Source organism: Equus asinus, chromosome 8 (genome assembly GCF_041296235.1).
Source record: "Equus asinus isolate D_3611 breed Donkey chromosome 8, EquAss-T2T_v2, whole genome shotgun sequence".
Taxonomy (NCBI): Eukaryota; Metazoa; Chordata; class Mammalia; order Perissodactyla; family Equidae; genus Equus; species Equus asinus.
In genome coordinates, this window is record NC_091797.1 from 28,846,176 (window position 1) to 28,859,504 (window position 13,329).

Genomic DNA, 13,329 nt, shown 5'->3' on the forward strand with positions numbered 1-13,329 from the left:
CACTCGGTCACAGGGCCAGCCCCTCAGAGAGTCTAGTTTTAAGAACTTAGCTATGAATGGTGAGATCATCACGCATTTAATATAGTCCCCCAAATGAATGACAGAATGTGTAAAATAAAAAGAAGCTTCCTGAGATTTTGAAATTCTTCTGTCTTCTTTGTTCAAGAAACTTGTAGTCATTTTCAGAATCCACTCCAGAGCCAACATCTTAATTTAGGTATCAGGCAAACCAATCAGGGCAAAAGATACACAAAGAAAACCACCGCCAGATCCAAGAGAATGAACAGCCAGAGATCCGACCAAGTAGGAGAGTTTTGGAAACCAGTCAGCCCCGCCCTGAGACCATACTTTGTGGCTGTGCTGCTGCCTCCCAGCTTCTCCAAGCCTCGCCTGCTCCCAGGGACCGTCTCCACCATCTCCTGCTGCCACATCCACCTCCATCTTGCACCAGTCGCCGCACCACAATCTGAACAGCTGCAAAACCCTCAGTTCCTGTTAAGTGTTTCCTAGGAGCGAGGCACCTGGGTAGGTGCCAAGGGAATATAAAGATGTAAAACAGACATGCCTGCAGTATCACACATCCTTTCTACCCTTTGCTCTGTCCAACAGGCCCATCCTCCTCTCTGCCCACACTAACCCCAGGAGAGCCTCTGATCCCTCCTCAAACGTCATCTGCCCCAAAGCCTTCCCCTACTCCAGACTGAGTCCCTCCCACTTTCAACACCCATCCCCAGGGGTCGGTGCACGCCTCGCCTACCCAACAGACAGCTCTGATAGGTCTCAGCTGAGTGGTATCACACAGCATCTGGCCCACAGAAGGTGAAAGAACGAGCTTCAGAACTCTACCAACTTCCCCTCACAGAACACTTCACCAGGAAAAAGATGCCCCTCGTCACTGAGCAGGGTGGGGCGAGGAGGGGTGGTGGTGGTGCGTGTTGCTTTTCAAGAAATACCCAGAGTTAATAGAAGACAGGCACTGCTTCTAATAAGACTACTGAACTTCCTGATTTTTATTAAATACTACTGATAAACTACTATTCAAGTCCGAAACAAGAATAGAGGATCATAACATACACTTGAGCACAAGAGTGTGCTGAGCACACGGGTCCCCCAGGGCTCCTGGAGCATCACTCGTCCACTCTGGATTTGCTTTGACCCTACTGAGGCCTATGGGAAAGTTTCTGCCCCTGCAGCCTGAGGTAGAAGTGACAAGGAGTGAGCCCAGCGTCAGCAGCCCCTGGCCTCATCCAGCCCCCTTAGCCCAGGACCCTCCCTGCTGGCTGGGAGGCCAACATGGCCTGTCTGCAGCCTGGCGCAGGGAGGCCGTGGATCCCTGGGATGGCAGGCTCAGCCTTTACCCCCAGGCCAGGGGTCAAGGGGAGGTGCTGAGGGCAGAAGCGTCCTTCAGAAAACTGGTGAGGAAGCTCCAGGAGGCAGTCCCTTGGTGGATGGTCAGGGGGCCAGGTGTCTGAGGGCAGCCTGCAGGGACTTCCTCAGGAAAGTGGCGTTGAGCTCGAGGGCTGCAGCCAGGCCCAGCCTCTGGGTTTCAGTGATCTGGGGAGAAGGAAGAATCACGTCAGGCCTCCAGCAGCGAATCCCTCCCCTCTCCCCTCTGCCCCTGGGCTCTGTTTAGGGAGGAGAGAGGAATCCAGGACACAAGGGCGATGGAAGGAGATGACTCCCTGAGCAGTCGAACCTCATTATTTCACCATGGTTGAGCAAGGTCTTTGGATTCAAGCAGACCCAGGGTCAGATACTAACTGCACAACTTCCTAAGTCAGCCACGCTAATCACAGGTGACAGTTACTGGGGGCTTACTACGTGGCAGCACTTCATACGTATGACTCCATATAATCCTCATTACCTTCCCATTTTACAGACGAGGAAACTGAGGTTCAGAGACACTCCACTGCAGCTGCCACCTTCCTTCTGGGCCACACTTCTTCCCTGACTTGTTGCTACACCTCCTGAAAAGTCTCTGCCCTGTACCTTCACTCTCCAAGCCCCACTCCTTATAGAGGCCAGAAGCTTCTTTATAAAATGCAAATCTGACCAAGTCACTCCAGGTGAAGGCCCTGGGATGCCTCACATCGGAGGTCCTTCTTCCAGGTTCTACAGAGGGTCTCCAGAGGATCCAGGAGCCTCCCGAAATTGGGCATAAGATGTGTGTTCACCTTTTCATTTTCCTGGGAAGAGCTATAACTTTCATCAAATCATCAAATGGGCCTGTGACTGCCAAGAAAAGGGTAAAGAGCCAACAGCCAAGAACACCTGGCCTTCAAGATAAAGTCCAAGGTCCTCACCATAAACCACAGGGCCCTCCGTAAGATGCTCCCATGGCCTAGCAATGTGACCTCGAGCAAGTTACTTTAATCTCTCTGAGTCTTAATTTCCTCACCTATGAAATGGAGCTAATAACGGTATCTTCTCATAGGGCTAACACGTGGAATAAACTAGTGAGTTAACATATGTAAAGGGCTCAGAACGGTGCCTGAGATGCAGGGGTCGTGTATTTTAAGCCTAACCTCATCCCCTACCACCACCCACTCGCATGTTGTGAGGCCCCAGCTACGAGGAACTACCCAGACCCCCTCAGAGGTTCGCTGCTTACACTGTTTCCTTTGCCTGCGATGCCCTTCCCTCTGTGTCGCCCCCTGACTAGCACTCACCCTTTAAGAGCCAGGAAGCCTGTCCCAATTCCCAACAACAAACAAGGTTTAGTCGGCCCTCTTCCTCTGCTGCCAAATGCCCTGTGCACGTTTCTCACCTGGCTCCTGCCGGATGTTACAATGATCTGCTTGTCATCTCTCTCCCCTCTCGCTAGCCCGGCAGTGGGGGAGAGAGTCAACTCAAGGACAGAGACTACACTACGGTCACCGTTGATTCTCCAGGCCCCATACAGCATCCGGCCCACAGTGGTGCTGGCTGGCTGGCTGAATTCCTAAGCAGTCTCATTCCCCAGTCCTGGGCTTGACCTTGGAGTTTCTCTGCCTAACACTCAGGCTTTCCTCCCTGGCAAACATCTGCACACCCTCGTGGCGGGCTCAGAGCAGCAGGACCAGCCCTCGCGGCCCTATCAACACTCACGTTGGCCTGATACTTGGTCAATACTGTCAGCACGAGCTTGGCATAGGCCAGGGATGTGGTGGCCGCTGGCCCCTCTTTACAGAGGTTCTCCATCAACACATTGAACTTCTCCGGGGTCATCTCCACCTGCACACATTGGGAGATGAGACAGCAGCATGGGACAGGAACCTGGATTCAATCCCCAATTCCACCACTGCCTAACTAGGTGACCTTGGGCAGGTCACTTAACCAAAGCAAGCCTCAGTTTCCACATCTGTAAAATGGGGCTCACAATATGTAACTCTGAAGACTGTGAAAAGGATTAAATGCGATAACGCTCATAAAGCCTGGCACAAAGGTCTCAGAAAATGGTGGTTATTGTTGCAAAGGCTCGGACAAGGACCAAGGGGAGGCCAAGGATCCCCAGCCTGGCTTAGTGGTGAAAGACATAAAGGAGTGACGGGTCCCAAGGGGTATTGCCAGCAGAATAGCTCTTCACAATCATAATTTAATAAGCACTTATTACGCATCAGGTGCCGTTCTGAGCACTTTATGCCAATTATCCCACTTAAACCTCACCCCGGTCTTACGCGGGAGGTGCTATCATTGCTCCCCTTTTCTAGATGAGGAAACTGAGGCATAAAGAGGTTAGGTCAACTACCTAAGTTATAAACAAATGAGGCAGAATTTTAGGTACTGATACAGAAAAGCTGCCAAAATATAGTGTTAAGTGAAAAGAGCAAAGGACAGAGCACTGAGCTTGGTGTGTTGCCATCTATGTAAAAAGCCAGGGAAAACAAAGTTTAAACACGTGTCCTTGTACATATAAAGCATCTCTGGGAGAGTCCCCTGAAACTAGTAACACTGACTAGTCCCAAGGAGGGAATCTGCAAGGCTGGGGAGTATTTCTCACTATATCCTTTTGAGCTTTCAAAATGGTGAACATAATGAATCTATTACCTATTCAAAACTTAAATTAAACTCACACACAAACATCAGAAAGCCCTCCTGAAGGCCACACAAGCAGTAAGAGGTGGGGCTGGGATCTAGCATGCAGGCGGCCCCTGCTCCCTTTCAAGCCTTTCAAGCCCCAGGACTCTCCCCTTCACAGGGCACCTCCTACAGGGCAGCTCTCCTGCCTTCTCCTCCATCTCCAAGGGGACCGGAAACCCAGGAGCGCCACGCCCATGCAAACACTGCAGCACTTCCTTGTCCATCTTCCCCAAGGCAGCCTGCTCACCTGCCGCTCCAGGAGCGACTGCAACACCAAGGACATGTGCTCCTTCCAGGGCAGCTCCAGGATCTGTCTGCAAAGCACAGGCCCCGGTGAGGAAAGCCAGGTCTCCCAGCCAAGCCTGGGTAGCTACTGCTCCCACCCTTGCCAGGCAGTGCAAGGTCCTGGGGACAGCCAAGATCCCCAGCAAACAGAGGAGGCAGTCAGAGCCCCTCTGATGCTGGTGGCTGCCCAGAAGCCACTGCTGCAGAGCCCATGCTCAGTGCTGGGAAGGCCACAACCCGAGACCCCCGGGAGCTGACAATGAAGGATTTGGCAGTGAGATATACAAAGACCCCCTGAAAAATAACGAGGAGTGGAGAGTGCATGCTGAGTACGAAAGTGAGGGTGACCCAGGGAAGAGGAGGATGATGGAGTGAGGCGACACACATGAGGCTTCCCGGAGGAGGCAAGCCTTCCTTGCAGAGCCCACCGCAGTGAGGTCCACCCCAGCTGCGCTTGCCCTTCTACTGGGCAGCCCTCAGACTGTTTGGAAAGGCAGCATGTCACATGGCAACGGTGTGGCTTCTTGGGTGCACAGATTTGGGTTGGATCCCAGGCTTTCTCATTGTCTGGCAATGTGACCTTTAGCCACATCCCTTAACCTCTCTGAGCTTCAGTTTTTCCATCTCTAAGGTGCCAGTAGCCCCTATCTCAGGGTTGCATGAAGACTGAGATAACGAATCTAAAGCACAGAGAAAGTGCTCTGTAAGTGGCGGCTGATACTATTTTTGAGACTGTCCTCTTCTCATTTATTCTTAGCACTTTACGTTTCATGTCAGTGTCCAATGGGGTCTTACCTACTTATTGTTTCTACATGTCTGTATCTTGATTCCCCAATTTTAATACCCAAATTTAACACCAATTTAATAATAATTTTTGAACACATACTAGGTGCCAGATATGTGCTGAGCATTATCACATTTAATATCTAGAAAAATTCTAGAGTGAATTATTATCCCCACTTTCCATACGAGGAAAAGGAGACTCAGAGAGACGGAATAATCTGTCTGAACTTACACATTTAAATAAAAGGCAAGGTTGAGATTTGAAACCATGTCTGTCTGACTCCAGAGCCAGTGGTCCCGACCTCTGTGCCATGTGCCAACTACGCTGTGAACTACTCAAGAGCAGGGAGCACCAGCCCCCTCTCTGCATTCCCCAAGGCACCTGGCGCTGACGACTGAAACCATGGGCTTGGAAAGGTGCAGGGGCCGGCAACTTGCACAGGCCCACAGATGGGAGGTGCAGGCCAGGGTCAGGCAACAGTGAGAGAGGCGTCAGCTGTGCCACTGCCTGTCTTTTGGGGCAAGTCCTGGTGCCCAGGCGGCTCCCACTCCAGAATGCCAGGAGCAGATGTGGCCAGGGGAAGGAGGTGGGAGGGGGTGGCATGGAGACCGTACACTCACCCCAGCATTAGAACCTGCACATCTGGCTCCAGGGCCTCATCCTTCATAAGGCAACACAGTAACTCTATTTGAGCTGGACCTGGGTAGGGGACAGCAGAGAGGAGAAGTCTAGGGGAAAATGGCAGGAGAGGATGGGACTAGTGGGGAACAGAATGCCTGGCTCATTATAGGGGGCATTGTCAGGGAAGCAACAGGTGTCTTTACTCATTGGGCACCCAAATCCTGCCAGGGCCACCCTGGGGTGAAGCGTACTGGGAAAAGAGCAGGCAGAACTACCAGGCCTGGGGCTGGTCCCAGAATTACCTGTTTCCGGGGCCTGGAGCACAGGGCCAACGAGGGCTCTGCAGACAGGGTAGGTATACTTGGCACAGAAGGAGGTCAGGGCAGTCGTGAGCAGGCGGGAGGCTGAGGAAGTCAGGGAGAGAACCTACAGCCAATGGGGAGGAAGAAATTAATTCATTCACTTCTTCTTACCTTCAATAAATGTTTATCAGACACATTCTGTATTTCAGATGGTGATAAATGTTCAGAGAAAAAAAAAGTTCTTTTATCTCGGACTCAGATGGACCCACCCAGTGGAAAAGACACACAGCTCCCTGCCCCAGCTCCCAAATCCCTGATCCCGAGTCCCAGATCCCTTCAGCTTATGGAAGGGTCTGAGGCCCAAGAAGGAGCAGTTATGTACCATGTGGGTAGATGGCCTGGGGGACCATGCCCTCCCCTTGCCCCAGGCAGCCCGGAGAGGCCAGATGCCCACGAGGCTGGAACCTCCTCTCCAAGTATCACCCTTCTGAGGGCTCAGACTCTCCCCCATGGACCCTGGCGCTCTGAGTGCATCCCAGTGCACCTACTCGCCCAAGAAAGAGGTTCCTGGTCAGCACAGTAGCATTGCTGAGGCTAAGATCTGGTGACAGGGACAGCAGCCAGGTGCAGAGCTGCAGGAGACCTGTGTCCGAGAGCTGGGGGAGCTGCAGCTGGGCACAGAGCAGGTCCACCTGCCAGGGAGGAAGACGGGCACAGGGACACTCATCTGTCTCTGCTGGGCTGTCTCAAGCCAACTAGGCAGCAGGAGGGGGAGGGCAAGGACACTAGGGTAAGGTGAGGCTGGGAGAGACAACCTACGGGGAGGAACCAAGGGCTAACGGGCCCCTGCCTCTGAGACTAGAACACCCAACAAAAGCCCCTCCCAAATTCCCACATGAGACAGGGAAACAGGAAACATCAGTGGAAAAGGCTGGGAAGAGATGCATCCTGTATCCTCAGGGCCGGGCAGTTTTTCGGGACTCACCTGGCCAGGACTGCATTCGTGAAGAAGCTGCAGTTCGACCGGGGGGGTGCCCTCCAACCCCTCCAACCCCTGGGAAGGCAAATCCCACGTTAGGGCTGGCAGAGCCATGGGGACAAGTCATTGCGGCCACCCCTTCAAAATGGCAGAGAGGGTGGCTGAGGACCTGGGAGGTGCTACCAGAGAGGCACTCGTCTGGGGTAGATGACCTATCTGTACCCCGGCAGTGACTGTCCTCAGACCTTCACTCCAATCCCCCCTCCCAAACCGCCTGTGCCTCGCGCCACTGGGGCTCCCTGGGCACGGCTGAGGTCCAGGCAGAAGGCGGAAGAAGGGCTCCAGGGAACAGGGCAGCGCCAGTCACCTCCCCGAAGGTCTTGAGCAGATGCTGCAGCCTGGGAACCTGGTCCTGCAGAGGAGAGCCCAGTCACTGCCAAGTCCCTCCCAGGGCAGCGTGGCCCCAAACTCAGCCCCGGCTCCCTCTCCTGAGAAGGCCCCAGGTCAGTGGGAGCTGGTGGGCAAAGATGATTCAAGAGAGCCAAAAACACAAAGCCTAAACCTTGAAAGGTGCTTAAGAACTCAAACTAGACAATGCCATGTAAATCCAGCTGCCTCAACTTGCCTTCTCTGCATCCACCCGAACAGGGATAGACCCAGGCTTTGGGCTGGGAGGGCCGGCTGACCGCTGGCATGATTCGCCCCACTCCAATAGGATGGGGTGGCAGGGGTGGTTCCGGAGCCTCTCCTCTTCCTGGCACCCTTTAACCTCCCAGTATAGATTTGCCAGGCCAAGGGTTTCCCACATCGATAACTCATTTCCCCACCCCCTCCTCAGAGTGGGGGGCAGACTACATTCCCTCAACCCCACCCTCCTTCCCCTTGCTCCATGGACTACAGTCGTTCCAATTGGGAAATAGGGTCCCAGATGGCTTTTTCCCTGGATAAACACCCCCTCCTGAAGGATGGCTCTAAACCCAGCCTCTTCTCCCTAGTACCTGGATAGCTCTGGGCAACTCCAAACTCTCAGCCAGGCCCTTAGCATCCTCCAGACTCTGACCAGCCTCATTGGGCTCAGCCCCTGCAACAGGCTGGTCCTCAATGGGTGATGTGCCTTCTCCAGCTGCCAGGAATTCCAAAGCTTCATGTTCAGGTCTCTCCTCCTCCTGGCTTTCTTCTTCTTCCCCGTCTTCCCTGTCCAAACGCCGGAACCTTTTGGGGGCACTCTCTCCCTCAGGACTGGCAGGTTCCTCCTCTGGCTCCTTTCTGCGTTTCCCGGGCTGCTGGGAGCCCTTGTCCTCCTCCTCCTTTTCTTCCTCTTCAGGGTCTGGAACCTGGGACAACTTCAACCTCCTGCCCCCCTGGCCCAGCCGCCGACACAGGCCTCGGAGCTGTCTCTGGCACCTTGTGGACAGTGGGGACGCTCCCTCCGTGGAGACTCCACCACCCAGATCCCTTCGCAGCAATTCCGCCAGGGCCCGGAGCCAGACGTCAGGGTCAGGGCTCGAGTCCTGCTGTGCAATCTGCAGCACAGGGAGGAGCCTGCTTTCAGGCAGCACCGGCCGAACAGCCGTCAGCAAGGACATCAGGTTTCTCCGGCATAACGGGGGCAATCGCAGCAGCAGCGGTTTCCTGGGTAACAGAGGGAGGGCAAGCAGGTAAGAGCATCTTGCTGAAAGGAGCACAGGGCAGAATGGGGAGAGCTAGAGGCTAGAAGCCAATGGACAGACAGGGGGCTGGGAGGCAGCACCTGCGAGTCAGTGTGAATGAAGAGCATGAGAGGCATTCAACAAGTGCACACTGAACATCTCTTCTACGCTAGGCCCTGCTCTTTGACATCTCCGATTTCAGCTCAAAAAGTCATGTTGGAACCTACTCTATAATAGATCCATGGTTGTTTTATGTAAAAAAGAAAAAAAGTCCTTTCCCAAACCTTACGTAAAAATAATACTCCAGGATGCTGTGCAATGCTTAGTCTGTGGCCCTGTGCTCCCCTTGGCAACCCCTGGAACACACAGTGTTTCATCTGTCCAGCTGAGTTCCTGAGGCAGAGGCAGTGTCTGCTTCCTCTGTGTCCCAGCACCCAGCACCCAGCACAGCACCAGCCCATAGCAAGCACATGGTGCACATTTATTGAAAGAATTAACTAACTGAAAATAAGTGTCCAGAGATCAGCAAGGGCTGCTGTGGACAGAGCAATGTAGCCGTCTGTAATGTTGCAAAGGCACAAATCCAGATGCTGTGCGACCTGAGGCTTGGTGGCGTGGCAAGCACGTCATGGGTGCCCTGGCCCACCACTCATCACACCTCTGCTCCTCTCTATACACAAATTTGCAGGGCTGGTCATCATCGCACACAGAGGCACTTGGGATGTGTGAGAGAAAAAATGTGACTTTTATTTCCTTGTGGAAAACAAACACTAAGTGAGAGAGAAAACTAGAGTAAAAGTCAAACAGACGGTCAATTTGCAGTGGAGGATATTTGGGAGTAGAGAGGTCAGGAAGACCCTACTCCAAGGGTTTTGAACTCTTTTTTTGTGCACGGATCCCCATATCAGAATAAGTGTTAAATGCATAAAATAAAATACATAGGGTTACAAAAGAAGCCAATTATACTGAAGTACTGTTCTATCCCGGGACCTCAGATTAACTCTCCCTCCCCTTACTCTGTCCAGAAAAAGCCAGACAGCTGGACAAGCATTTCTATAGCCTCCAGTGTGGGGTTTCAGAAAGTTTTCCTGACCCTTCTCTTGAAAGAAATTCAAAGTGGAGTGTGGGAAGAAAATATCAGAACTTCTACTTCTTCTTATCTAACATATAAGAAATTAAGTATTACAAATATTTAACATATGGATTGGCCCTCCCTATTCCAGTCCCCAGTCTCATTCTGAGGGACGGGGATCCTAGAAGAGCAGAGGGACTGCACTTCAGTTCCCTAGAGGCTGAAGGCAGCATCTCACTCACTTTTTTTTTACTTTCTGTATATTCCAGTTAATTATGATAGTTAAGTGGATTTATGGATACTCTATTATCTTTTTTTTAATAAACAGAACACTCACAAAATGGACACAAGGCTTATAAGGATGCCTGAAAAGAAACTGCATGCCCATGACGGAAGCACACCAAATAACAAGAAAATGGCAGGGCTGACACTTCTGCTCCTAGTAGGAATTCTCTGTCAGCCACATAAAGAGGCAAAAAAAAAAAAAAAAAAAAAGAGTTCAGTCACCCAAAAGACTAGAAATTACCAAGAACACCATTCTTTAAGATCAGCACCTGAGCTAACGACTGTTGCAAATCTTTTTCTTTTTCCTGCTTTTTCTCCCCAAAGCCCCCCAGTACATAGTTGTGTACTTTTAGTTGTGGCATGTGGGACGCCACCTCAGCATGGCTTCACCTCAGCATGGCTTGATGAGCGGTGCCATGTCCGCGCCCAGGATCCGAACCAGCAAAACCCTGGGCCGTCTGTAGCGGAGCGCGCAAACTTAACCACTCGGCCACGGGGCCGGTCCCAAAAACACCATTCTGAAAGAAGTGATCTTGCCCTAAAATTCGTATGATGCTTTAAAAAAACTGATAAGGCCACCACGATCAGACGATTATTTATCGCGTTTTAAATTTCTATTTTTGTACACTTTGTAACCTATTTCAGCACGCGTACGCTTATACGTAAGTATACTGATACTGGAGGCAGGAGTTCTATTTTTTCTAGAGATGGAAGCACACGATCAAAATCGACTTGCGTCCTCTGACTTCTAATTACTCACTTACACCCCGCCGAAGGCGTGCGCCCCCCGTCGAGGGATGGCACTGGGCGGCACACAGCAGGTGCTCAGTGAAGGCCTGCTGGACGCCCCTCCTCAGGGGTGTGCGCCCGAGACTCCCTCGCCGGGGGGAGTTAATTAACCTCGCAGGCCTGGGTCTCCGCATCTAGAAACGGGGGTGGCGCCAGCCCCCGCCGGCCGCGAGCATGGAGGATGCAGGGCGGCGCCCCGCGCCACGCCCGCCGCGACCGACGACTTACAGCTGCAGGCGACAGTCCGGGCCCTCGACGACGGGCTCCTCCCGGCACAGCGCCTCGAGGACGCGGCCCCAGTCGAAGGGCTCCCGGGCCCGGCCGCCCAGCGTCCGCAGCACACCCAGGCCGCGCCGCGCGCCGTCAGGCCCCGCTTGCAGCGCCTGCAGCAGGAAGCGCACCGGGGCCTCCAGGTGCGCCCAGGGCGCCGCCTCCGCGCCCTCCGCCGCAGCGCCCGCCGTCTCCGGGGCCGCCATGCCGGGGGTCCCGGGGCCCGCGCCGCCCCGCGCCGCCCCGCGCTCTGGTTTCAGGTCTCAGCTCTGAGGCCTGGGGAAACGCGGGAGAACTCCAAGGCCGGCCCCGGTGCGGCAGTGGGCCCCGTCCCGCGGCCGCCACATTCCCTCCTGGCGCCCGGAACTCCGGGAGCCCGCGAGGATCGCGCGCGCTCGGACAGGAAGAAAGAGGGCGTGGCGGCCGGGGGCGGGGCCGGACTCGAGGCGGGGCGCGAGGGCGGCTGGAAGGGGCGTGGCCAGGGATGGTTCCCGCCAGAGGGTGGGAGGAACGGAGTAGGGGGCGGGGCGAGGGCCCTGAGTGTCTCTGTGGACGGGGCGGGGCCAGATTGGGGGCGGGGGCACAACGGAGGAGTGAGTTTGTGGGCGTGGACGTGCTCCAGATAGCGCGTGGGCGGGGCTTGATGGGGGGGCGCATCCTGGGCTGCGGACCCGAACCTTCTTCACTCCTGCTCTGCTCCCTGAAGTGGGGACCTAGGGATGCAGAATGAGTGTCAGCGATCCTGTTATACTTCGGGATCCAAGCATCATTTAGTTTTAGCTGACTCCCATGTTTCGTGTAGATCACGGGCTATGCGATAGGATTTGATCTCAATTTACCACCTTACCTTCACGTCACCTCTTCCACAGGCCATCAACTGCCATCATATGGGTTTCAGTCTTCTCCAGAAATATTTGATGGACAAATATCCCTGAGAATGAGGTCTCAGTAAAACCTACTGCCATCTATCTGCCAAAGACCTTGCTGTGAGCTTCCTTCCCAAAGGCCAAGCAGCAGCCTTGCTCTGGTTGCTTATAAGGGGCCAGGGGTGGCTCCACCTCCCAGGGTTTCAGCTTAAGGAAATCTGCCGGAGGAGGCAGTCTTCCAGCAAAGCGAGGGATCCCTGCAGAGGATAGGAATAAAGGGAGAGGGGAAAAGAGCCCCACAGCACCTCGTAAATCCTACTTTGGGTGCCAGCTTGTAAAACCCATCCTCCCAGCTCTGCTGCCACAAACATATCCATTCCTTCAAGAAATCTATACTGAGCACCTAGGGCTGGGAATATGGGGAAACAACAGGGGACATTGTTGCTGACACTCAACTGGGGAGACAGACAACTGTATAAGCAGACTATAGAAGGTTTGATTATGATGAGTGCTTTCAAGAAGAACTTAGCAGGGAAGGGAGATAGAGTGACGCAATTTTAAATAGGTGTTCAAGCAAGATGAACCTGAAGGAAATGAGGGCACAAGGCCGGTCGAGGTGTGTGAAGAGACCATTTCAGACCGAGGGAACAGCAAATGCAAAAGCCCTGGGCAGAAGCGTGGCTGGAGCAGAATGCACTTGCTGAGGAGCAGGGAGCAGTAGGAGAGATCAGAGGTACCTGGGCCTCTTGTGAGGCCTTGAGGCCATAGGGAGGGCTTTGTCTGTCACCCTGAACAGTACGGGAAGCCATAGGAGCTGTTTAAGCTACTTCTGATTTCCATGGAGCCAGAATCTTTATTTTCTCAAAAATGATTTCGAAGGAGCTGTTGGGAAAGACTAAGGAGTGTTTCTTAGATAGTGCCTGCTTTGCAAAGGCCAAAATAACAGGAAAGAAGTTTCTGCCCGGCACCTCTATCTCAGGTTAGCAATTCCAAATTCATGGATGTTTTTTGTGTTCAAATGACCAAGTGTTGGCATTGGGAGCGGGAGGGGGGGGGGGGGGCTTGGGAGGCCCTGACAAGTAACGGGCAGGGCCGAGAATGCTAGACAGCCTTCAGTGCCCTGCCTATCCTCAACCACCCGCTGCACCCTGTAGTGGCTCTGGCTCACGCCCACCAAGTCTGCATTCCAGCTAGTGGGAAGGAGTGCAGGGAGGGAAGTTCTAAGGTGCTTGAAGAGCCCTGGGGGATCCTCAAGACCCAGTCATGGGATCCGTGACGTCATTACTATTTTCACAATGCTAAGATGTTATTTGCCCTTTCCGTTCTCATTCCCTGTGAGTGTAAAGTGAGGTTTTCCAGAGGCTGAGT

At 53.5% G+C, this 13,329-nt stretch overlaps 1 protein-coding gene across 6 annotated transcripts; it reads right to left on the reverse strand.

Moving 5' to 3' along the window:
• Positions 1-61: 61 nt before the first annotated feature.
• Positions 62-11,517, reverse strand: FANCE (FA complementation group E). 6 transcript variants are annotated; one of them, XM_014846384.3, is made up of 10 exons: positions 11,054-11,516; positions 8,029-8,662; positions 7,398-7,442; positions 7,037-7,105; positions 6,600-6,743; positions 6,052-6,175; positions 5,749-5,827; positions 4,307-4,373; positions 3,088-3,213; positions 981-1,554 (listed from the first exon to the last, which is right to left on the reverse strand). In XM_014846384.3, exons 1-10 carry the CDS (start codon positions 11,299-11,301, stop codon positions 1,453-1,455), a joined length of 1,638 nt encoding a protein of 545 aa, XP_014701870.2. In that variant the 5' UTR covers positions 11,302-11,516; the 3' UTR covers positions 981-1,452. The 6 variants fall into 6 exon arrangements, 5 of the variants coding, with proteins under 5 accessions (XP_044632457.1, XP_014701870.2, XP_044632456.1 ...); XM_044776522.2 differs by lacking the exon at positions 7,037-7,105 and having other exon boundaries at positions 62-1,554; XR_006531870.2 differs by lacking the exon at positions 5,749-5,827.
• Positions 11,518-13,329: the final 1,812 nt, after the last annotated feature.